Source organism: Schistocerca americana, chromosome 3 (genome assembly GCF_021461395.2).
Source record: "Schistocerca americana isolate TAMUIC-IGC-003095 chromosome 3, iqSchAmer2.1, whole genome shotgun sequence".
In the NCBI taxonomy this organism is placed as follows: Eukaryota; Metazoa; Arthropoda; class Insecta; order Orthoptera; family Acrididae; genus Schistocerca; species Schistocerca americana.
The window spans coordinates 430,476,587-430,503,760 of NC_060121.1; the positions used below are offsets into that span (position 1 = coordinate 430,476,587).

General features: G+C 42.0%; 1 protein-coding gene across 1 annotated transcript in view; it reads right to left on the reverse strand.

The window, feature by feature from the left end:
- Nucleotides 1-27,174, reverse strand: part of LOC124607197 (diuretic hormone receptor-like) — a 575,756-nt gene that overhangs the window by 124,357 nt on the left and 424,225 nt on the right. The window contains exons 4-5 of the mRNA XM_047139420.1: nucleotides 10,826-11,030; nucleotides 2,217-2,310 (exon numbers count right to left, since the gene is read on the reverse strand). Of these exons, the coding sequence (XP_046995376.1) occupies nucleotides 2,217-2,310; nucleotides 10,826-11,030 (299 nt within the window). The remainder of the gene's footprint in view (nucleotides 1-2,216; nucleotides 2,311-10,825; nucleotides 11,031-27,174) is intronic.

Here is a 27,174-nt window from a genome sequence, read left to right on the forward strand (position 1 = left end):
TGGTGCGTTATTATTGCACAAAGAAACGAAATCAATGTGCTGCATTATTCTCCGTACTCTCCAGGCCTGTCCCCTGCGGACTTTGTAAATAAAAGTAGTTAGAAACGCCGTTGAAAGGACGAAGATTTGCAACGTTAGACGAAATACAAAAAAATTCGAAAACAGCTTTTCGTGCGATCCAGCAAGAGGCGTACCAGGACTGCTTCCGGAAGTGGAAACGGCGTTGGGAGCGGTTTATCAATTGTGGAGGGGAGTAATCCGGAGGAGACCATGCTCAATAAGTAAAAGTTAAGCGTGGAAAAATTTTTTGGACAAAGTTCCGGAATTTTTTGACAAGACCTCGTACAGCCATGTCAAGTACTTTGGATCAGGGATTGGGCTTCCGCAAAAAGACAAGTATTCACGAACCGTGCGACAACGATTGGAACACCTTGAATTGTCGGCATAGACTCCTGTTGCTGTTTTCCTTGATAGGGAAACAGAGAGAGAGAGACACACATGCCGACCGTAGTGTGTTCAAGAATACAAGACACAGGAGTAGCACCACTTCGCCTTTTCAGGCGAGTCTCGGTTCCACGTACAGCATCGCGATAGACTGTTTTGCGGTAACGAACTTCCCTTTCGATTCGTCATGGACATAGGCGCCTAGATGATGGCATAATGATTAGGAGATCAACTGGGTACACAACCCTATCAAGTCTTGTTCGCGTAGGCGCTAGTTTTAAAAGTAAGCGTTACATTTCTTGCGTGATAAGGGTAATGACTGTGCCCTATTTCCGAAGTTCCCGTGACTATCTTTCAGCTCGATAACGCAGAAGCAGATCATTCCCTCACGACCAGATATATCACCCATTTAAAACATCTGGTCATGGGCTGCCGTGAGTTTGGCACACCACTACTCATCATCCATTACGACTGATCAACTGCGGAATACTTGTAAGGCAGCGTGGAACGACTCAACCATACCCGACATCCAGTTTTATTCGACACCCAGCCAAGTTAGAGCCGTTGTTGGGGATCTCTTAGACGACGATCAGTTTTGCTCTAGGAATGGTAACGGCACTAGAGAGGCAGTGTTGATGTTGCGCTTGATAATGGAAGCAGGACTGAAGAAAAATCAACACTCTATTATATGACTTGTCGACTAACAAAATGCGTTCGACAATTGCTGCTGGATGTTCGGGTAACATACAATATGTACAGAAACCAAAAGGGAAAAGTAGCATTGAAGAACTAAGTGCTCCGAGTAAAGAGGAGCTGAGACAGATACGTAGTCTTTCGACCCTAGTATTCAATCTATCCATCGGAAATAAAAGATAAGTTCTAGAGAGGGATTAAAATTCAGAGTTAAAGGATATAAATGATAACATTTCCTTCTGACACTGCTGTCCTCAGTTAAAGTGAAGAAGAATTACACGATGTCGAATGCAATGAACAATGACTAAAGAATATGGTTTGAGAGCGAACAGGCAAATGATTGAAGTAATTAAAAGTAACAGAAATGAGAATGTCGAGAAAGTTAACATGAAACACATGAACATGGACTAAAATACCTCATTCTGCTACTTTGAAAACAACCCGTGGCGGACGAAGCAAGGAGGACTTAAAAAGCAGTGTACCAAAACTAAGAGGGCATTCCTGGCCAAAACAAGGGTAGTGTCATCAAACGTGGGCCATAATTCCAGGAAGGAATATCTGAGAATGTATGTTTGGAGCGCAGTGGGATAACCGGTACAGAGAAAAATCGAAACGTTGAAGTAGGGAGCTACAGAAGAATTTTGTAAACTTAATGGGGCTGATAAGACAAGGAATGGGCGAAAAAAGCAGCCTATCGCAAACGCTGACAAGAAGAAGGGACAGGATGATAGGACATTCCTACAGACATCAGGTAATAATCTCCATGGGAGCTGTAGAGGGTACAAACTGCAGAGGAAGACAGAGACTGAGAAAAAAAGCAACGAATAACCGAGGACGTAATGTGCAACTGCTACTCTGAGACGAAGAGGGTGACACAGGAGAGAAACTAGTGGCGGGCGGCATCAAACCAGAGTACTGATAACAAATCATTTGCAAAATTCATCTTGTATGCCTCCTACTGTAGTCTGTATTCAAAATATGTACTGTTTCCTTATATGCTATGTTTTCTGGTGTTGCAATACATATTTGTATTTATCAGCAGTGAGAACCACACACTGGAACAAATAATACCCTCTTACCTCTACAATACCAGTCAGAATCCACCAGAAGTCGGTGAGGATATACGCCCACATGAGATTCATGTGGATGGCATTTCGGAGGCATCGCAGTTCTCTGAAACAGAATAGGTCGCATAAAACAGTGTTTAATATTTTGTACTAAAACAAGTAAACAATGCCTAAAGGCCGCTAAGAAGGTGATATTATGGACCAGTTATTAGAAAGAAATATCTGTAAATAATATGAGCCCTCGTATCCAGGCGGGCGGACTGCCTGGATGTTGCTGAGCTTCTCTGAGGCTTGCGAGCAAATACGCCAGTAGGGCACATCAATATTTACTTGTGCCGTTTCAAATGTTTCGCACTGGCCGAGGAACGAACGGAAATGCTTCTACCGCGATAAATCTCCCGGAGCAATTGGACGCAAATAGTAACTAAGCGTATGTTTTCCCAAGGGTAATTTTCGTATCGAGAAAAATATGTCAGTAAGACACATAGGACTTGCACAATGATGTCTAAAGGAATCTGAAAGTAGTAGGTGCTATTGTTTGAATGTATTCGTTATTCAAATTTGATTCGCAAGAATATGCGAGAAAGTTTTTGTCACATTACCAAATCTACAGCGTACGTCGCAAAGTAACTCATACGTGAATTTATAAAGTGATATAAAACACCGTAGTATTGTTTTCAGTAAGTTGTAGAACTCAAACCGTACAAATATTTCTTTTTCCTGAGATAATGGATGTAAGACATTTATCCAGTGGTATAACGAGGGGAATAAGTTCCTGTTTAGTAAAATGATGTAGTGTTCCAACAGCATTGAGTAGTTCCCGAAAGTATGGGCACTCTGATACAACGTTTGTTACAGTGGTAGTGAAAAAGAGTAAAACCGGAACAGTAAATACACAATCTGACGACATTTGTTCGAACGGCTTAGGGGAATGCAGCCGACTGACATCTTCGACAACCGCTGATACTTCAAAAAGTGCTCATCCTGTTATTTTCAAGGCACAACATGCAGCGAAAGAGCTCTGTGGAGGCATATGGTGCGCGTATGCCGAAAGGCAACACGCACGCACACACACACACACACACACACACACACACTTGACGCATCACCTTAACAACCTACTATGATCAACATCGGAAGCTGGCGACAGTGAATATTATACCAAAGGCAAGCGATGTAGCTTTAAATTTATCCCTCTGTTGTTTGACTAGGTAGAAAGGTGTTTCTCAGCAGAATTTAGGCAACAACCTCCTTCTCTATTTATAAAGGCGCTTGCTAATTTAACCTCAAGTGCTGCCTTAATAACACTGTCCCAATACTTAGAAATGTATGCCAGAATTTCTGTGCTCTTATATAGCATGAGAAGACTGTTGGAAAGGTAATATTGTTCAATAGCAGATTCGCTCGGCCACTAACCCTGTGTGATGCTTATGCTCAAAAGACCGCTCCTCCAAGGAACTGATGGTCTAGCCGGTACATGAATTGTCACAAGTGCAAGGAATACCATAGATACCTGCTGTACACAAATCAAGATCTTCCTTTTCGGAACCTAACATGATCCTAATGTTAGTAACTGGCCTAAAAATAGATTTCGCATTATGTTTCCGCACAATACGACCAATCCTATTGCAAACGATACCTGTGTACGCCATAGAGGCAGTTGATAGCTCATTGTTTTCTTCCAATTCATTGTCAGTCTACAGCGCAAAGCTCCTCCGATCTGTCGTACACAAAACCCATTTTGGCAAAGGATGACTTCTAAGTGGGATAAATAGCTCATCTGACTAACTTTCAGGATCTGAGATAACGTGTGCACTATGAAACAAGGTACGGAGTAACACTTTACACTCAGCCAGATACACTGAGCCAGATGATGACAACTGTCAGGTTGAAGATATAAATCAGTCTGAGTTGGATTCCTATTAACGGCATTTCTCAACGTACCTTCCACCTTCCTCCTGACCTAGTATATAAAGAAAGGAAGACCGCTATCATACATCGTACGTACAGTACATTTCTCACATTAACCACGTTTATTGTAATAATTAATAAACACTATGACACGGTTTACATATCTTGGTTTTTAGTTATTGTCATTGACGTGGACTGTGCCAGAACATTGCCGCAGTAATGTTGTACAGGACGATAACGAACTGACTCCAGGAAGTGCATTTATTCACACAAATATCTACATTCACCAACTTAAACAAAATGCCTGTAGAATTGCATTCCATTCATTTTGTAGAGCTACTTACAGAAGAGGTGGCACATTTCACATGCTTAGATACTTTCACGACAGTTTTATTTTTTTATTTTTTTTATTTCCTTATGTTTTTCCAAACATCAGTCTTCTGACTGGACTAATGCGCTATACATCAAGAATTCCCTGTTATGATGACCTCTTCATCTCAAAGTAGCATTTGCATCCTACGTCCTAAATTACTTGTTGTACCTACACCAATCTCTGTATTACCGATACATGTTGCCCACTGCAGCTCGCTCTAGTACCATGGCACGTATTTATTGATGTATTACATTAATTACCATTCTGTCCCTTCTTCTTGTCAGTGTCCTCCATACATTCCTTTCTTCGCTGATTCTGCGGAGAATCTACTCACTCCTCCATCAGTCCACCTAACTTCCAACATCCTTCTACAGCATTACGTCTCAAACGCTTCGATTCTCTTCCATTCCAGTCTTCACACAGTCCGTGATTCCCTACCTGGCCTACAATACTGTGCTCCAAAGGTACCTTGCGCAAAGCTTTTTTTTTTTCTAAAATTAAGGCCTACGACTAATACCGATAGTCTTCTCTTGGCCAGGAATGTCCTCTTTGCATTGTGTTCGTCTGCACTTTGCCCTCCTTGTTTCGCCCCTCCACAACAGTAACGGATTACAAATCCTAGCTGCAAATCCATCCACACATTCTGTTTTACAGTGTCGTAGAGCAGAACACAGTATTCACGTGACACCCATACTGAAGGATCACTGCCTACCAGTTGCTACCTGATAAGAAGAGATTAGAGAAACACCTCTGTAAATCATACATATAGCTCTAAATTTTTAAATTGTAAGACATTTCCAGGGGCAGATGTGGACTCTGACCACAATCTATTGGTTATGACCTGTAGATTAAAACTGAAGAAACTGCAAAAAGGTAGGAATTTAAGGAGATGGAACCTGGATAAACTGAAAGAACCAGACATTGTACAGAGTTTCAGGGAGAGCATAAGGGAACAATTGACAGGAATGGGGGAAATAAATACAGTAGAAGAAGAATGGGTAGCTTTGAGGGATGAAGTAGCGAAGGATCAAGTAGGTATAAAGACTAGGGCTAGTAGCAATCCTTGGGTAACAGAAGAAATACTGAATTTAATTGATGAAAGGAGAAAATATAAAAATGCAGAAAATGAAGCAGGCAAAAAGGAATACAAACGTCTCAAAAATGAGATCGACAGGAAGTGCAAAATGGCTAAGCAGAGATGGCTAGAGGACAAATGTAAGGATGTAGAGGCCTATCTCACTAGGGGTAAGATAGATACTGCCTACAGGAAAATTAAAGAGACCTTTGGAGATAAGAGAACGATTTGTATGATTATCAAGAGCTCAGATGGAAACCCAGTTCTAAGCAAAGAAGGGAAAGCAGAAAGGTGGAAGGAGTATATAGACGGTTTATACAAGGGCGATGTACTTGAGGACAATATTATGGAAATGGAAGAGGATGTAGATGAAGATGAAATGGGAGATACGATACTGCGTGAAGAGTTTGACAGAGCACTGAAAGACCTGAGTCGAAACAAGGCCCCCGGAGTAGACAACATTCCATTGGAACTACTGACGGCCTTGGGAGAGCCAGTCCTGACAAAACTCTACCATCTGGTGAGCAAGATGTATGAAACAGGCGAAATACCCTCAGACTTCAAGAAGAATATAATAATTCCAATCCCAAAGAAAGCAGGTGTTGACAGATGTGAAAATTACCGAACTATCAGTTTAATAAGTCACAGCTGCAAAATACTAACACGAATTCTTTACAGACGAATGGAAAAACTAGTAGAAGCCAACCTCGGGGGAGATCAGTTTGGATTCCGTAGAAACACTGGAACACGTGAGGCAATACTGACCTTACGACTTATCTTAGAAGAAAGATTAAGGAAAGCAAACCTACGCTTCTAGCATTTGTAGACTTGGAGAAAGCTTTTGACAATGTTGACTGGAATACTCTCTTTCAAATCCTAAAGGTGGCAGGGGTAAAATATAGGGAGCGAAAAGCTATTTACAATTTGTACAGAAACCAGATGGAAGTTATAAGAGTCGAGGGACATGAAAGGGAAGCAGTGGTTGGGAAGGTAGTAAGACAGGGTTGTAGTCTCTCCCCGATGTTGTTCAATCTGTATATTGAGCAAGCAGTATAGGAAACAAAAGAAAAATTCGGAGTAGGTATTAAAATCCAAGGAGATGAAATAAAAACTTTGAGGTTCGCCGATGACATTGTAATTCTGTCAGAGACAGCAAAGGACTTGGAAGAGCAGTTGAATGGAATGGACAGTGTCTTGAAAGGAGGATATAAGATGAACATCAACAAAAGCAAAACAAGGATAATGGAATGTAGTCTAATTAAGTCGGGTGATGCTGAGGGAATTAAATTAGGAAATGAGACACTTAAAGTAGTAAAGAAGTTTTGCTATTTGGGGAGCAAAATAACTGATGATGGTCGAAGTAGAGAGGATATAAAATGTAGACTGGCAATGGCAAGGAAAGCTTTTCTGAAGAAGAGAAATTTGTTAACATCGAGTATAGATTTAAGTGTCAGGAAGTCATTTCTGAAAGTATTTGTATGGAGTGTAGCCATGTATGGAAGTGAAACATGGACGATAAATAGTTTGGACAAGAAGAGAATAGAAGCTTTCGAAATGTGGTGCTACAGAAGAATGCTGAAGATTAGATGGGTAGATCACATAACTAATGAGGAAGTATTGAATAGGATTGGGGAGAAGAGAAGTTTGTGGCACAACTTGACCAGAAGAAGGGACCGGTTGGTAGGACATGTTCTGAGGCATCAAGGGATCACCAATTTAGTATTGGAGGGCAGCGTGGAGGGTAAAAATGGTAGAGGGAGAGCAAGAGATGAATACACTAAGCAGATTCAGAAGGATGTAGGTTGCAGTAGGTACTGGGAGATGAAAAAGCTTGCACAGGATAGAGTAGCATGGAGAGCTGCATCAAACCAGTCTCAGGACTGAAGACCACAACAACAACAACAAGGATGGATGTTATGGTGTAGCACTCACAACTTGCATAATTACATTGGAATAAATAACCCACCAAATTCATAATGAATGAATGATTAAAATAGCTTCTGCGGTTCTAGAAAGACCTCTACTGCTTCCCATTTTTCTGACTGCACTTGCACTACTTCTGTCTGAAGTGCCTTGAGTCTAAGTGTCTTGTGTACAAAACCGAATAAATGTGTGTATAGCACAGTACCGTCTTGGTGTTTTTGTTGATGAAACACGCTGTCAGTTCGTGACTTCTTCCTCTCCAGAGGCACCACGGTTCCAACGAAGTTAAAAGTCACCATCAATTGTGTTCCTTGCTCTCAATCCGTGACACAGCTCAGAATGGTTTGGAATTTAACGCAGGACGTTGTGGTCATCAGGAGCTGCACGCTTCCAACTCTCTTCGTCTTGCCGGTCAGTTGGGTACGAAAACGTTTTCACCGCTAGGATCGAATTGACTACCTCAGTGCCAAGTGCCATTGTGCAAGCCGTTTGCGGCCACCTTGGACGCTGCCGGGGGGTTACCTTGTTTATTGTAAACTTCCAGGGCTATCTTCCCTCACGTGATATGTGCTTGCGAGTAATCGACCCTACTCTGTTAAAATACACTGGCGGAAAGAGTTAAGCCATGACGTTGGTCGCCCACTGCCAGGCACTCCAGTAAGCTATGGGATATGTTGATTAGAAAGGTCAAATCATTAAAATGAAGGTCACAGGAGCTCCATAGCGAAATATGACTTTGTCAGTTGACTACACTGCAACTCTGGCTGAACGAGTACAGAGAGATCCAGCAAGAAGAATGGGCACATGTCCTTCGGTAACAAATATTTTAGGAGAATATGGTAGAATTTTCGACTGGCTCTGAGGAATAAGAAAAGTTGATATCCGGGTGGATGTTACAGGCAGTGTCACTACGAACCGTCGGCAGCAGATTACTGTTGGAAGCAGGGCGCAGATCTCGAGCTGCCATGAGTTGTTTACCACTGGCTTCGTACCACAGTCGACAGGGACTCGATTGGCGTTGAGCCATCTTGTAAAGAGGCACTGACTGCCGGTCTGTGATGTTCACAGATGAGTTTCGCTTCTGTTTGTGGCAATCAAGCCGACTGCAACGTGTCTGTAGAAAACACTGTGAAAATTCTCGAGGCCCATCCTTGTACATCTTCGACAATCGTGATCTGGGGATCTGTTACATATGACAACAGCACTGATCCGTTAATACTCAGCGACACTGAATTCCATGTCAAGAGGTGATTTATATGTATATGAGCGAGGTTTCTACGGCTGCCGCCGTCTCTCGCACCTCAATCTCCATCGTTCACGGTCATTCCAGTCTCCTTCATTAAGACCTCTCGCCGCCACTGCCTCGTTGACGTCGTCTTCCCAGCATCTCGCAGGACTACCGCGCTTTCTTCTTTGATGTGGAGTCCATTTCCATACCCGTTTTGGCCATCTTGTGTCTGGGATACGCTGTAAGTGACCATACCAGAGTAGGCGCTTCCTTTCTATGTAGTCTAGGATTGTGCTTTTGACACTCATAACCTCTCTGATCCTATCATTCCTAGTATTGTCAAGTCTGGAGTTTCCACAACTCCGTCTCCAGAAATCCATCTCGACAGCCAGTGGGCGATCTTTCTGCCTCTGAGTTATTTCCCACAACTCTGCACCATATGTTCTGATACTTTCCATAATTGTGTGGTAGATGGTATGTGTTGTTCTGCGCGTTATGTTTTTGCTCCAGAGAATACCATTTAGTTGTTTTATGGCTTGCTTGCCCTGGCCTATTTTATTGTTTACATCATCCATACTTCTACCATTGGACGACAGTGTCACTTCCAAGTACTTAAAATTATGACAGCCTTTAACACAATCAGAACCGAGTTGTAAGTCTTTAACAGTATTTTCTCCCACTTTCAGATATTCTGTTTTAGATACGTTTATGACAAGTCCCCATTTTTCATATTCTTCTTTTAATTTGCGGAGCACGTAATTAGCATCTACCTCATATCCAGCTACTAACACTTGGTAGTCAGCAAAAAATAGAATGAACAAGATCTCGTCGTCTATAGGGACAGCCATTCCTCCGCATTTCCTTTTCCATGATTTTGGTGCCTCCTCTAGGTAGATCTTAAAGAGTGTAGGGGCAAGTGTGCATCCCTGGCGTAGTCCCTTTGTCACCTCAAACTCTTGAGATAGTTGATTTCTCACTTTAACCATTGCCGTACATCCTTAGTAGAGGAGTCTGACAACTTTCACATAGCTCGGTGAGACACCATTATCAATTAGACTTGTCCATAGCTTGTTCTGTGGAACTGTGTCATAAGTTTTCTGGAGGTCTACAAAGACAAGGTGGTTTGTAAGGCCCCTTGCTGTCCTTTTCTCCACTAGGTTTTTGAGGGTAAATACTCCATCAGTACAGGAGCTACCAGATCTGAATCCATTTTGTTCTTCAGATTCAGTTATTTCTTCTTCTATCCTCTTTTTTAGGATTCGTCCATAGACTCTCGCCATGGATGGCATCACACTAAGACCACGATAGTTTGCACAATTTCTCCTGTTGCCCTTCTTAAATATTGATGTAATTGTTGCCTTTTTCCACTCCTTTGGGGCTTCGTCACCTCTAAGGCATCTGTCAAAAATCACTGCCAATATCTCAAAGGGCATTTAGGACTTCCTTTGGGGTTATCGGTGGTATATCATCATTACTGATTTCAATGTCTGGTGGGTTCTCAGTGAATGCAGCTCTGTTCTCAGTTAGTAGTCCTAGGTAATGTTGTACCCATCCCTGTATGCTAATGAGGTTTATAGAATGCTAAACCCTGTTACCATATCCTTCGTGACCACGTACCAAATGACAGATTCTGGGAGGAAAACTTACGTTCACACCATAAATGCCTTGGTGAAGGTACAGATCCTTGACTGGCTCGTCCAGTCCCCCGCTACATCAAATTTGCTTGGGAGACATATACTTTAATTTCAGCCGCCAGGAAGCAGTACTAATTAACCGACACAGCATGTGCTATAAACAAGCCAATAAATTCCTCGAGGTGACGTATGGAGCCTGTTCACTTCGACACCACAGCGAATTCGGTGGGTATATTCATGCCCCTATGGATAGATGGACGTCAATTCTGAACGGAACGAAACTTTATTCATTTAATATTCGTTATGCGACGAAAACAGTCACAGTGTTTGATAAATATCGGTCTAGTGCTTCATGGTGTAAAATGCTACATTTCTGTCAGTGTGTAAAGTACCTGAATGAGCAGTCTAGTAGTCAGGTGCTGATAGGAGGCTCTAGCGTACGTACTTTACGTCGGAATACTGTCTGTCATACGTTACTTGAAGTATAGAAATATCGTGACGGCGACGATGAGAGCGGCGAGCGAGACGGAGTAGCCGGTGAAGTAGAGCGTCGTGGCCACCTCGACGATGACCTCGTCGATCACCTCGACCACCTCCATCTTGGGCAGCATCGCCTCGCACGATGAGTAGTTGCTGTAGCTCGACCACGTGCCGTTCGAGTGGCACCACCGGCTCGCATTTTCTGCAACAGTAGACACGTGGATAGTGAGATAAAACAGCACGTCTTGTTCATCTGCGACGAAAATTCTGTTGGAAAACAAGAGGTGATAAACGCGAAGAAACCCAAAAATAATCGTGCTAGTGTATCGCTCCAATTAAAGGCAAATGTGCACATGCAAATGTTTGTTATCACATTTCACCAATCAACTAGGTTTGAGGGGCTTTTGAGGTTACCTTGAACATTTCGGCGAATATGCTGTTGATGAACACAACATCAAAGACAAACTTACGATTATGTTTTATGAAAAGAAAATCTTCCGGCGTGCATCTACTTACAACGAGCCTGTCATCAAAGGCTGTTGACAACAGAATGTGCAGTACCAGTTTCAACCGCAACAGCGGCAGTAGCCATAGGCTTGTTACAAACTTAACCTAGCAAAGCCTATTACCACACTTACTCTACTGTGAGACAGAATAGTCAATGCTGCCAAGGAAAAAGGAATCCAAACATCTGGTAGTGGCAGTGAAAGAGATCACATGAATTAACGCACAGTGATACGAGAACACTTGGCAAAAACTGCAGTGCGCCATCAAGTCCAGGACGCTGAGGAATACTGACGGACGGCATCATTCTGTTGCTGGATAATGCCTGCCCATAAATTGACAAGACTGTTTCGACCACGCTGCAGACGTTTCGCTGGGAAGCCGTTACGGATCCTCCATACAGTCCCGATCTCTTCCCAGGGGATTTCCATGTTTTTAGAGTCCTGAAGAATGGCATTCCTGGCTGTCGATTTGCTTCGGAGAGGGGCACGACTCGGTACCACATGGTTCTGTACGCAGCAGCAAACATTTTTCCGTGAGTGCGGTGCCCATCTTGGCTCACAGTGGGACAAATGTATAAACAGTTATGTAGATTACTTTTTAAATAAAAAGCAATTTATTCACTTTTTCCATGTGTCTCATTTTAATTTTACTGCCCACACATAAAGAGGAATTCCACATGAAAAGGAAGATTTTGGATGCATCCTACCTCGGAACATAGCTGTATGAAAGGAAAGTTGGTCACACTGTATTGCAAACTGCCTGACAACGAAGACGAATTTTACAATTAGTAACCTATATCTATTCGTCCTTTTGCCGAGCTTGTCGGTGGAATGCAAGTCAGTTTGATACTTTAAGATCGCAAATGGATGGCTCTTACTTCGATAGAACGAGTAGCAGTAACCATATGGTAAGAATATGAATATGTTTATCAAAGATGATTAACGAAAACAACATTTTCAATCATCCAATTTTTTCCTAATTTCGTTCGTTTGGTATTACACAATTTTATTTTTTTGTGTTCTACGCCTTAATTGCAATAATTACTGTATTGTCACCCTAGATGACGTCAGTGTTTATGGCACTGTTCTTCTCTTAGATTCACTGATTAAAAGGTTATACTGACATTGTAGAAAATTTTCAAAATACTCTAATAAACAATCTTATTGCCTCTCTAGTGAAATACTCTGCTAAAATGAATTTTTCTTGAAACTTCGTTTCTGCCGGACCAAGACTCAAACTCGGGACCTTTGCCTTCCGCGGGCAAGCGCCCTAGCAACCGAGCTACCCAAGCACGTCTCATGACCCGTCCTCACAGCTTCACTTCTGCCAGTACCTCGTCTCCTACCTTCCAAACCTCACAGAAGCTCTTCTGCGAACCTTGCAGAACTAGCACTCCTGGCAGAAAGGATATTGCGGAGACATGGCTTAGCCACAGCCTAGGGGATGTTTCCAGAATGAGATTTTCACTCTGCAGCGGAATGTGAGCTGATATGAAACTTCCTGACAGGTTAAAACTGTGTGCCGGACCGAGACTCGAACTCGGGACCTTTGCAAATCGCGGGCAGGTGCTCTACCAACTGCAGAGTGAAAGTCTCATTCTGGAAACATTCCCTAGGTTATGGCTAAGCCATATCTCCGCAATATCCTTTCTTCCAAGAGTGCTAGTTCTGCAAGGTTCGCAGAAGAGCTTCTGTGAGGTTTGGAAGGTAGGAGACGAGGTACTAGCAGAATTGAAGCTGTGAGGAGGGGTCGTGAGTCTTGCTTTGGTAGCTCAGTTGGTAGAGCACTTGCCCGCGAAAAGCAAAGGTCCCGAGTTCAAGTCTCGGTTCGCCACACAGTTTTAATCTGTGAAGAAGTTTCATATCAGCGCACACTCCGCTGCAGAGTGAAAATCTCATTCTGAATTTTTCCTGCTTCTTCTACGCGATAAGTGTAGGACTGTGCACACATCAACTAGTTTCTGTATTCAACTGATGCGGACGGCTATCGGCCCCTGGGATCTTCGCGGACGGCTCCACCGCTTGCGGAATGCCTGGGCAACTGTGAAATGCCATAAAACAACGCGTGGCTACTAACCGCGCGTATAACACGGGGCACAGACCGTTCGCTTCAGTGTGTAGCGGGCCTCAGTGGTCCATGCTAACGTACGGTCGATGCTGAAAGGCCACAGAGAAATAAGCTGCGTTATCTACCAATAACAGGGTCAGGATGGGTGCTAACGTTCCCTCATCACAGATATCTTGGACCACAGCTATTTTCATGGTGATGTTAGAGGCTTTCATGGGTGATGGAGAAGCGTGAGTGTATAAATTTGAGGTAAGGTACCCTGATCCAGAAACGCCCGTGCCGAAAATTAGAAGCAAAAATCATTCTGGTACCTCGGACAGTGAAATATATATACCGGTACTGTTGTTGCTAAGATTGTAGGGAAGATAACTTTCAGAGTTGTTAGTGTGAGCCAAAACAAAGAAAAAATATCTAGTAAATTTGGAATATAAAATGTATACTTTAAGAACTATGAGCCATTTTTTGTCTTCGCTACAGTGAAACTTATCTTCTACTGAACAAGGGCCCATAGGTCTTTAGGAAAGTATGTATTTTAGTGCCAATATGTAGTGGATTTTTTTTCTTGTTTTGGGCCACACTCCCTCCTCCAAAGATGTGGAAACCAAACAGGTTGCAGTAGAAGCTGTGCTTTACAGTATCGAAGATTAACAAACGCTCATAGGCCTTAAAATATGCCTTTTATGGCCCACATTTACTAGACTTTTTCCTTATTTTGATCCGTAATAATACCTCTGAAAGTTTCCCAGCCTACAGTCTTGGCAACAACACCAGCGGTACATTTATTCCTCTGTCAGAGATATCAGACCAGTTTTCGGACATAACTTTCGACTCGATCGTTTCCGGACTAGCGTTCCTTACCTGCAATTGATACAGTTCCCTTCTCCAGCATCCCTGAAAAATTTTAACCGCATCGTGAAATCATTCCTTGGACTGCGTAGACCAGTAACTCTGCCACGTTAAGTTTTGAAGTCACATGAGAGAGCAAAAAGCTGAGATTCTGTCATTACATGCTATGCAAATTTGAGTAGTCATTTACAGTTTCTCTCATTTATAGCTGAAATCAAGCATTCACCTTAAGCATCCAATGGCCTGTTTGAGTTTTACAAATGCGGTAGTGGAGGTAAGGTAATTTTTTTTCCGAAATGCTCAATATTAATGCCATGATTATCGTTTCTTACACTTGGCTATGTGAAAAGGTGACTAAAAGTTTGAAACACTGTACCGGCAGTTTTTCCTACTTACGAATGACAGAATTACATTCCTTCTGTGAACTTCTGTTTTCGTTGCAGTGAGAGTTACGTAATACGCCGCTTCCACAGGAGTAGCACAAGAAATGTCAGTTTGGCAAAAAGCATTTAGTTTCCTGACTATTCCACAACAATACGCGTGAAATATTTTCTTATGGTTTTATAAGAAATGACTTCGGCTGCTGTTCATAATGTCCAGTTTTACACAAAATAGCTATGACTACTGAGTCTCATAGAACAAATGTCGAAGCAATATCAAGGAGCATAATATATTAGGAAACAGTTAACACATTTAGATCTGAAGACTAACATACTAGGGTTATTCAGAAAGTAAGAAACGATCGGTGGCGAAATGGAAACCACAGTGAAAATCCGATGAAGTTTTGCACAGGTGTGTTGGGAAGTGTCTCTAGTATGCCCGTCGATCGCGTTACGTCGTTCTTGTTAATTCTGAGCATACAGGGAGCACATAAAGATACCTAGAACAATAGTGTCTCCCACCGAGTACCAGGGCAAGGTGAGAAATTTTGCCTGAAGCTATGCATCCAACATTACGTAACTGTCGTGCGCTTTCTTCTTCAAGACAATTCTCAGCCGCATTCTGCAGGGGAATGAAGATGCTCCTGCCTCTTTTTCAATTGAAAATATTTGATTACCCACAATACAGCCCGTTATTGTCTCCCTCTGAGTTTCATCTCTGCTAACATGAACCGCTGGCTAATACGACAACAATTTGACACAGACAACGAACTGTAGGACAGCGTAGATAATTGGCCGAAAGCACTGGCGGCTGCCTTCTATAACGAGGATATTGGAAAGTTGGCACAATGCTATGACAAACGCCTAAGTCGGATCGGTGAATATGGAGATAAGTAGCTGGAAGCTAACTAACTGTTACAAATAAAACAGTTTTGATTTTCACTGTGATTTCCATTTCGCGACCTATCGTTCCTTACTTTCCGAATAGCCCTCGTATTTTCTAATTTTCACCAGCTGCCACGGAACCCATACGTATTATAAAAATCTCCGCCTGAATTACTGGACAGGTTTCCATCAAACGTCGTACACTTGTTACTTACTGCCTGGAAAGAATCGCTGTGGGTGTGAGAACCACCTACCGATCATAAGGGTGGGGGTGAAAAAGAAGTGTAGCCTACGATGCGTGAATATCCAGTATTTGAGGATGAAAGCACTTACACCCAAACCTCCAGATGTCAGACACTCAGATCGGTACCAAACGTTGTATGTCGATAGAGTGTCAACCAAAACTCCGATTTAGTTCGTACTATGCGCTGTCATCCCGCAGAGCTGGCGTATACATTATTTGAAAGTAAAACTTGGTTTACGGAGCAGACGAAAAGCATAAAAGTAAGTAAGTAACCGTGCAGCTCCCGTTAATAAGTCGGCAGAGGCCTGGGTTCAAAAATAAAGACAATTTTTTTTACTCTATTATGTGAGAAAGTGTTATATGGGACAATATATTTACGATGTATGAAAGGGCTTTTTGGAATTCACATAAATTTTTTTCTTGATAGTCTACTTTCGCTTTGATTCTTTGAAAGTAGTAAACCTATAGATTGTATTTGTAGTTTCATAGAACATGTACAGTAATTCGAACAGAAAAATAAGGAAACACTTGCATCATAAGTGCGGAAGTAATAGCAAAAACCACAATAATACTAATAATAATAATAAAACTAATCGTAGTACTAATAAACAAATTAATAAGATCAATAGTAAATACATAAAGTTCAACTAACTAAGCGAAGACAGGCTGCCAACCAAATGAACATTGCTACAGACTCCGAAGAGTCTGTTTACACGTCACGAAAATGTTCAACTATATAACAGTTTCCACGTAAACAGTTAAAAAAAATTCCTCAAAAGTGGGATTTCAACACAGTACCATTCGTTTGACGATCGAACGCTTTACCAACTCAACCACGCGACATACGCAAACCAGTTATCCGCAGATACTCTTTTACTGTGCTCCGTAGATCCGGTGTAACTTCTAATTACCTTTAATGCATGTTCTACTGGGCGACAGCGCACAGCACGAACTAAATCGGACTTTTGGTTGATACTCTGTGGACATACAACATTTGGTACCCATCTCAGTGTTTGACAGCTGGAGGTTTACGTGTTCCTGACTTGCAACAAACTTTACACATAATTTCAAACCGTTACGCAACTTTTCTCTCTGACAACCCCCACAAAATGGTGAAAGGGAAAAAGTTTATCGGTTACATCATTTTAAAACTACTACATGATGCATGGCGTATATATTTATTACTTCTTTGCTACTAACTCCACTGGCAACACTTTTGGCGTATAGTTTCCACGTATGGTCCGCCTGCGTAGCTGAGTGGCCATGTGGAGTATCGGTTCGATTCCCGGTACTGTTAAGAGTGGTCTGGATTGCACTCAGCTTCGTGAGATCAACTGAGGAGCTACTCGACCGATTAGTAGCGGTAGCAATGTCAAGGAATCCGACAACAACCACGGGAGTGGTGTGCTCCATACACAAACCTCTATTCCGCATCTAATGACGCCATGGCAGAGAATGACCCGGTGGTCGGTCAGGCCCAGCTGCCTTGTTTAGGGCTATAAGAAGGAATTTTTCTTACCCAAGTACGCCGCTGAATGTACTTACAAAATTATATTATTGTACGACTCATAATTCAGGACATATGATATTACACACATTGAGCTGCGTTAAAACCGAACTGCCGTGTGGAATACGCTAGAAATACATGTAAAATGTATGTGAAGTATATTAATTATATGTGACACGTGAGTATGAGGGCAAAGATAAGGATAAAAAAAAAACTCCTCCAGAAACCTTGGATCAATTTCAGCCAAACTTGGTACACTTATTACTTACTATCCTGAAACAAACACTGCGGGGATGAGATACAGCAGCCGCCTCCTAATGGGGTGGGGATGATGTGGAGAAAGAAGGGAGAAGGAAGATATGGACAGAAAAATAGGGGTAAGGAAGACATGGAGACAGATACGAGGGAGGACGAGATGAACGGGAGGGGTGGGGGGCAAGGGGAGGCGCAGAGAAACGGAAGAGTAGGAGATGGATAGGGAGAGGAGCGGTGGTGGAGTTGAACCGAGAAACTAAAGATAAGGAGATGGGGGAGTAGCTGATGGACATAAGAGAGGTGTGGAGGCTGTGGACTGAGACAGTGGGGAGAAGGAGATGAACACAGAGGAAGGCGGAGGAGATGGTCTAATGAAACTGGGATACATACATACCTGGGCAAGGCTGTGTACACAGTTACAATAGTTTATTGTAAAAGTTGATTAACTGTTTTCTATCTGAAGACAAATATACGTTCTTACTTTTCGCAATAAAGAAATACGCCATTAACTGTTTTCTGTCTGAAGACAAATATACGTTCTTACTTTTCGCAATAAAGAAATACGACAACGAAATTCTTACAATGTAATTTCTGACAAAAAGTCTATATTTGTAATTTTCATCAAAGTTTCTAGTAGAATCTTCCAAAGATTCCCATCTAAGTTTTCCGAGCACTTATGTTACGTTATACCAACCTGTTACGACTCTGTCAGCCCATCCCTAAACTCGATCGATCGATACCTGTGTCGTGCCTAAGGGACAAGGACTCCAAAAACTGGAACAGCAGACTAGAATGGGCCACAGTAAATGCTTCTTTGCAATTTTCCTTACGCGTTCACAACTATTTCACGGAAACCGCCCAAGAAATCTGTTTTCCATTCACCTTAACGGATGACATTACGTGCTCATCGCATTTCATACTGCTCCTTATAATTCCCGTAAATACTTAATACGATGTGACGTGCTAAAAACGTGCACCACTAGTCCTGTAATCACATACTATCGGATTCTTTCTCATTGTTAGAGGCACTGACTAGCATTTACCCACATTTAAACAAAGGTAGCATTGATTATAACAAGTGGAGATGTTGTCCAAGTCTCTCTGCATTTCATTATGGTCCTCCATCGAAAATGCTTTCCTACAGACTGCCGAATCGTCAGAAAACAGTCCTGCAGTGTTGCTGATGCCATATGATAAATTATTTACGTATACTGAGCACATTAGTGGTCCTTCTTCGCTTCGTTGGATACATCCGATGTTACCTTAGATTCTGTAGGTCATTCACAGACCAGAATGCCGTATTGAACTTTGTTATTTAAATGTACGTCGAACCAATCGTACGTCTGGGAGTATATTTCGTATGATTACATTTTTAATACAAGTCGATGATGACGTACAGTATTCAAAGTTTCTCTGCACTTTAGGAATATGGAATCTACTTGTCCACACGCATTTTCTGATTGCAAGATGTCACGTAATAATACAACTATCTATGTTTCACACAAGTGTTTTTCTTCTGAAACCGTATTGATTCTTTCTGAGAAGTTTCTTTTCCTCAAGGAACGTTATAACGTTTGAGCTCAGAATGTTCTCTACGATCCTGCAAAGAAGGATTTAACCGTTATTGTTCTGTCGTCCTGTGGATACCATCTTTTGCCCTCTTTTTAAATAGGACCACATGCAGTCCTGGAATTTCAAGCTGCTAGAAACAGACCGAGGGCCGTTAATATTTTCATCACAGAGTAGCAACAAATACAGTGCTATGGCTGCAAAGATGTGCTTCATTTATAGGTTTCTTCCATTCTGAAATCATACACTAACCATACCCCTGCCTCGCCAATGCAGTTGACGTTGCAGGAACTGATACAGGGCCTGAATAATTTTGTTTGCTTTAAAATTAGATACGAGTCTGCCGGACACTGCAAATATTTTTCCCACAAATGCACATACGATTGCACAACACACCAGCAAAGGCAACTGTAGTCAAAGTTTCTCTATATGCCCTTCATACAAGGCCAAACCGAGCACCAAAGAATTTCTTGCTGCGAGTATTCTTTGCACAACAGCACCAACTCACTCTGTTGCTGGTGTTGATACTGACTCGTAACACATAGGACCATGGGGTGATCATTCACCAGACCCCGCCAGTATAGCGTCAGTTTACTAAATATAAGTCACTAGAGAATGATGTGAATGAAACACCTAGCACGTCAATAATTTTACTGACAAAATTAGGGACGACGAGGAAAGGCCTGTTCACTCGTTTGTAAGTGTACCGAGCTCTTGCCGGGTATGTTGGCCAATGTCACATCATGGAGGAGTCAGTCATTGCGTGACCATTAATTATTAATAATTCCAGGTGATTGGTGATTGTAAATATAACGCTCCCCCTCCCCCTCCCCCCCCAAAAAAAATCCCTATTTTCCGTACATGACCAGATTGCAGGGTACCGTCGCTGAAACTATGATCCGAGCCCCAAACGCACTTTGAGAATGTAGCGGCCACCATTTAAAATTTTGATACATAGTAGACACTTATTACCGACAGAGCGGTTCAGGAACTCGACAAATATGATTTGAGACTTGTGACAACTGTTCTGTTCTAATCAGAGGAGGAAGGTTGCAGAGCGGATGGTGCAATGTGCTAATCATCAAAGCTAAATGGCTGCAGTATTCCCAAACTCCCGCAGAGAAATTTCCATTGAAGACATTCATGAACCATGTCCAAACTGCTACATCCTTAGTCTTCAGAGCACTCATTCAGGACATCACCAGGCTGGACACAGACAAAGCTTAATACAATACACGGTCGTAGAACCAAAGGAATGCAGGAAGTTATACTTAGTAAATCAACCAACGTAGTCCGGGGACTTAATCCTGAGTAGGAAGAATCCACGAATGAGGTTTCCCAAGGCTCAATCTTAGGTTAACTATTGTTCCTCATACATGTTAAAGATTTTCCGTCTAACACACAAAAAGTGGGCCCTTTTTTTGCAGATGACACTGGTTTCTTAATCAATCCAATCATACATACAGAAAAAGAAGAAATGGTAAACAATGATCTTAAACATGTAGTTGGCTGGTTTTCTGCAAACAGTGTCACCCTCAACTTTAAAAATACACATCAGAATCAGTTTGGACATCTATTGGAACTACACCAATGGTAAGTGTAACACACGGTGAAGAAATTATAAACAAGGTGACAACTTCAAACTTGTTAGGTGTCTACACTGATGAAAATTTAAACTGGTGAAAGTACATTTTGGAATTCTTAAAACAATTAGTTCAGCCACATTTTTACTTACAATCATATTTTAAATATTTTCATTCAATAATGTCGTATGGAATAATGTCTTGGGTGACTCATCTTTAACAAAGAAAGAATTCAATGCTCAAATGCCTTCCGTAAAATTTATAAGTTATGCTCACTCACCATCATCTTGTAGAACGTAGGGATCTGTTTAACGAGTTGGGTATTTCAATATTGCTTCACAGTGTATTTATTCCTTCACGAAGTTTGCTGTCAGTAACCCACCAGAGTTCAAAAGGAACAATGATGCACATAATTGCAGTATTAGAAGGAAAAATAAGAGTCATTACTCCATATTAAGGTTGTCTTTAGCACAAAGAGGTGTGTACAAAGCTGAAATTAAAGTTACTGATAACGTATCCAGTCATACAAATGTCTAACAGACATACGGTCGCAGGTTCCAATCTAGCCTCGGGCGTGGATGTGTGTGATATCCTTACGTTAGTTAGGTTTATGGTGTTCTAAGTTCTAGGGGACTGATGACCTTAGAAGTTGTCCCATAGTGCTCAGAGTCATTTGAACCATTTTGTCTAACAGACAGCAGAGTAAAAGCTGAAATTTCTTTCAGGAGTGCTAGTTCTGCAAGTTTCGCAGGAGAGCTTCTGTAAAGTTTGGAAGGTAGGAGACGAGGTACCGGTAGAAGTGAAGCTGTGAGGACGGGGCGTGAGTCGTGCTTGGGTAGCTCAGTTGGTAGAGTACGTGAACGCGAAAGGCAAAGGTCCTGAGTTCGAGTCAAGGTCCGGCACACAGTTTTAATCTGCCAGGAAGTTTCATATCAGCGCACACTCCGGTGCAGAATGAAAATCTCATTCTGGAAACATCCCCAAGGCTGTGGGTAAGCCATGTCTCCGCAATATCCTTTCTTTCAGGAGTGTTAGTTCTGCAAGTTTCGCAGGAGAGCTTCTGTAAAGTATGGAAGGTAGGAGACGAGGTACTGGCATGAGTGAAGCTGTGAGGACGGGCATGAGTCGTGCTTGGGTAGCTCAGTTGGTAGATCACTTGCCCCGAAAGGCAAAAGTGCCGAGTTCGAGTCTCGGTCCAGCACACAGTTTTAATCTGCCAGGAAGTTTCAAATTGAAAAGGTTTTCTCCATAACAAGTGCTCCTATTCCGCAGAACAATTTTTATTGCTGTAGTGCGCAAAAGGTCGTGGCCATGAATTACTAACTCACATCTGTAGATTAAAAAATTATTGGAAGTCAGCAAGCTGGCATATTTAAAAATTAACTAGCCATGTGAATGAAAAATCATTCGTTTCTCATAATTATGGTTTATCGTGCAAAATGATCCATAGGACATGAAACTAACTATAACTAACTAACTAACTAAGAATTGGGTGCGTCGGCGCCGCTAGAGTCAGTCAAGATTGCAGTGGTCCTCCCAGCAACCACACCTACCAAGAGTGGGGTCCTAGAATCAGCAGTAACATAATTAATGACAAGTATCACTGGAGCAGCAGACCTCTGCGCTTTCAAGAAGCAGACGACGAAGCCTCACGTCACCTGCATACATAACACACAATGTGGGTGTCCACAACAAGGTCATATGCCGACGATAAAAGTCTTTAGTTTGGTCTTCCGCTGACACCAATAAATTGCAGAGACGGCATCTCCGTCCATTCAGGACAACGAAAGACAAGGCAGCGTCTACTTTTTCCTACCGCCCTACGAGGACTCCCACCAACCATACAGGAATCTGCTTCGCTTAGTCGCCCCACCCAGATCATCACTATTCGGGATTTCCCACACATACGCGCGTTTTGTTGGTGGAGGGGTTGATAACTAGCAGTAATGAAGTAAGAGGCAAAATACAGTGAGTAATAACTGTAATTTAATAGTGTCTAAAAGTAGTAATTTACAAGAAAAACCAAGGTGCTGTAGTGTACACTGAAGATGCTTTGAAATAAAGCGAAATGTCTGTGGTCTAGATAAGAAACGTATTACAGTCGCAAAAGATGGTATATAATTGTATAACTGCGACTGTGGGAAAAAGGAGGCCTAAAAACAAGAAAGACAGCGTGTACAATAATTTTTAAGCGGAATTTTGCCTGCTAATTCGATAGAGCGGGCTCATATTAGTCTAGCACGATATTCTGTTTAGCAATGAATAATAACCAGCATTCCATCACTGACTATGTAAGCTGCCCTGACCCATGTTGACTATTACAGCCGTGTAGGAGCGCTAGTCCGTCGCTGCTAGAGTACTGATTATTCTTCAAGGTTAACTGTCCTTGTTAATACATGTAAACTCAATATCGCTGTAGACTAGTTTTTGAGCGCTCTACGCCGAAGAAAGGTGCATCGCGAAGGAATTATCCGAATGGGACAGAAATCGGTACGTGTAACACACATGTACACCAAAAAAAAAAAAAAAAATGATTAAATGGTTCAAATGGCTCTGAGCACCATGGGACTGAACATCTGAGGTCATCAGTCCCCTAGACCTTAGAACAACTTAAACCTAACTAACCTAAGGACATCACACACATCCATGCCCGAGGCAGGATTCAAACCTGCGACCGCAGCGGTCGCGCGGTTCCAGACTGAAGCGCCTAGAACCGCTCAACCACCACGGGCGGCAAAAAAAGAAAAAAAAAATATTACAATTGACAAACGAAGCAAGTCAGTAACGCGTTGACCCACCTCTGGCCCTTATGCGAGCAATTAATCGGCTTGGTACTGATTGAATGAGTTGTTGTATGTCCTCCTGAGGCATATCATGCCGAATTCTGTGCAATTGGCGTTAGATCGTGAAAATATCGAGCTGGTAGAGTGTCCTACCCATAATGTTCCAAACCCATTCAACTGGGAAGGGATCTGGCGACCTTGCAGGCCAATTTAGGGCTTGGAAAGCACGAAGACAGGCAGTAGAAACTCTCGCCGTGTGCGGAAGGACATTATCTTGGTGAAATGTAAGAGCAAGATGACTTGTCTTGAAGGGCAACAAAACGGTGCGTAGAATATCGATGACCTACCACTGTGGTGTAAAGCTGCTGTTATGGAATGAAACTGCCCCCAGACCATCAATCATGGTTGTCGGGCCACATTGCGGGCGACACTCAGACTTACTGCCGTCCAAGGCCTCTCCAGACACTTCTTCGCTGGTCGTCAGCGTCTGTAATCTCATTAACTGGAGTAGAATTGTCTTCAGTGGTGAGTACTGTTCCAAACTGAGGCTCGATGACCAACGAAAACGTCTGTGGAGAAGTCCCGGGCAGCGGTGGAATGCTAACCATCGTGTTGTCCGCCATGGACCTAACAAGAAGTGACGGTCTGGGGTGCCATTTCTTTCCGTAGGAGGATCCCTTTGATTGTCATCCGCGACACCCTTCCAGCACAGCTGTAGCCGACGATATACTACGCCCCGTTTTATTGCCATTCATGGCAAGCCATCCTTTGCTACATTTCAGTACACGGTGAAAGCTATTGCTTATCCTCGTGCTTCCAAAATCCTGCCTCGGCTAGCGAAGTCATTCTATCTCTCCCCAATTGAAAATTTCTGGAGCATTATGGGCAGGACCCTCCAATCAGTTCGGCATTCTAATGACCTAATTTGCAAACTGGACAGAATTTTACACTATATTCCACAGGAGCGCATCGAGCAAGCCTTTCAATTAGTTCCAAGCTGAATAAATGCTTTCATTAGGGTCAAAGGTGGACCAGCACGTACTGGTCATTGCTCTATTTGTTAAGCTGGTTCTTTTGAATGAATAATTGAGTTTTTCTGAAATGTTAATCATTTGTTTGTATGTAAATGTACGACACATCTACTAGTTTCCGTCGCATTCGGATAATTCCTTCATGGTGCGCCGTTTTTGTCTTAGAGTGCAATTTTGTTTGTAATGGCAAGCATAACGGAGTTTTTCATTCACCCTGGGTGTCGCATGAAACATGTCATGAGCAGTATTTGTTTGGGTCACCACCAGCTACGCAACACAAACACGAAATTAAAGGTATCTGGTGAAACACCAGAGAAAATTCGCCTGATTACTGTTACAAGGGACACAATTTTTTCATTTATATTAATGGAATCTTACATCGGAATGTGTTGGTTTCTCTTTAAGAACTCATTGTATTGCTGTAGCCTCGCTGCCTGCCAGCAGACGACCGTTCCAGCATTGCAGGTTGATCTGTATTTTCTTCCTCTAAGAAAACTATGGTAAACAGGTGCTAATATACTCCTTAAGACTTTCTCCACTTAATATTACAAAAGCCAAAACGTCAATAATAACATTAATAATCATGGAAAGTGAGACGTGAGAGAAAATGTAGAAATGAAGAGAAAAGGAGGAAAACGAACAAGAAATAGATATGCCGCTAGTACTAAAGTGGTAAAAAGCAAAATAATTATGTTACTTTTTAGGTAATTTTGATCTCAGTGGCCGTGATATCCCACATCCAGTTTAGCTTTCCACATTAGCTTCAAGAATATCGTCGATCAGAAGTCAAGCCGACTGTCTACAAAACTGCTGCCAATTACACGAGCTGTGTGACAGGCATTGGAGAACCAGCCTCGCTGTAAGACTCGTCTTCAAATCCGAAAACTTGTTGATGGTTCACTGGAGGCTCTTCTCTTCGTCTGAAAATTCTCATCCTGGTATCGAGCCGTTCCCTTTCTCCTCGGCTTGCCGTATCCCTCTGCCCTGAGCACGTGCTATCTGATCAGCACTCTCTTCTTAAGCAGTGTCTGAGAGAACAGCGCCTATTGTGTTCTGAAAGCTAGAGACTTCGCATCACACTGTGCCTCGTCGACCAGAGTTTAACGAAAGTTCATAAAGCAAAACTTTCAACACGAGATCAGATTTTTAATTACAATAGTCAAAAGGAAATAAAACGCAAACCCATGCATGAAAAATGTGAAATGCCTAATATTCTAGTCTCTCATTTCTAAACGTAATGCAATCAAACCATTAAAATTTCAATCTCTTGTAAATATTTTACTACTAAGAATCAGACAATCTGTGATACTATCCAACGCTACGATAACATTATTACGTGACGGGGAAATGACTGATCTCTTTCTAGTTATCACATTATTTTTATATGACCCTCCGTTTCATTGTGGGAATATTTAATATAAATAACTTCAATTCCACTATTACCAAGTAAACGTAGGCTAAATGGACAACCATGGACATGAAAGAATATCTACTGTGTGCCGCAGCTGTCACTCACCCCTGTCATCTATGGACGGTTTTGGATAGCGCCGTTTTGCCATGCACGGTGTACTTTAACTACGGCGGCACGGAAACAGTCTGTTACTTAGACGTTTCGGAAATGCTTTGATCTCTGGCTCGAAAGCCAAAGATCATACCTTTTGGGCGTCAGATAAATCTCTCTGTTTCCGCATTACTGCACTGTATTCCGCGTTCACCCGAAAAGCTTTATATACGCTCCACTACTACTGCTGCCACCTGCCGTCTTTGAGTGGTTATTGGACGTCGAACATACGGAGGCCACTTGTCGCAATAGCCCTCGAAGTACAAAGTGGGGGATGGTAGGGGTACTTCGTGCCCAGCTTTTGAAGATTTTGTAATCTTCTCTGTTTTTTCATGTTTTAAAATTCTGAAAAAAGGTATTTATTCTTTTTAATTAAACTTTTTAACCAGATACTATAAGTGTTTCAGGTATTTCAGGTAAATTTAACCCAAACCTTTTGAAGACATTGTAATCTACTCTGCTTTTTCATGTGTTAAAATTCTGAGAAAAGGTATTTATTGTTTTTAATTAATACTTCTACCAGATACTATGAATGTTTTACATATTTTAGCTAAACTTAACCCAAAAGTTAAAGTCGTAGTAGTTGATGTCACTTTTCCAAATGAGTGTCATATTCAATTGTTTCAAGTTCAGGACCCTACTTACACGTCAGTACTTGTCTAAAAACATATTGTGAGTAAAATTAAACAGCAGTTAACGAAATTCGCATTTTAAATTAGTTTGTTCTGGTCATAGTACAGCTGGCAGTACATGCTGATGAAAGTGCTCTCATATTGATAAGAGTGTGCTAAACGATATTTTCTGGTTCTGGACCCTACTTACATATGAGTGCCTCTCTAAAAAATGTTCTTAATGTAAGTCAGTAACAATTTACGAATTCCACTTTTTTCAGATTTTCTTAGTGTGAGCATAAAGTATCCCTGTCACCCCACCTCCCCCATCGTCTTTGTGACGCACGTTACGAAATATGCATTGGTATTGATAGTGCTAAGGTGACTGTATCGTGCATTTTGTAGAAATAATATCACGGATCTTGTATGTGTTAACTGCTATATGTAAGAAACATAATTTGAATTACTCGAGACCGTATACAAGAACCAACAAGAAAATAAATGACACTGCTTTCAT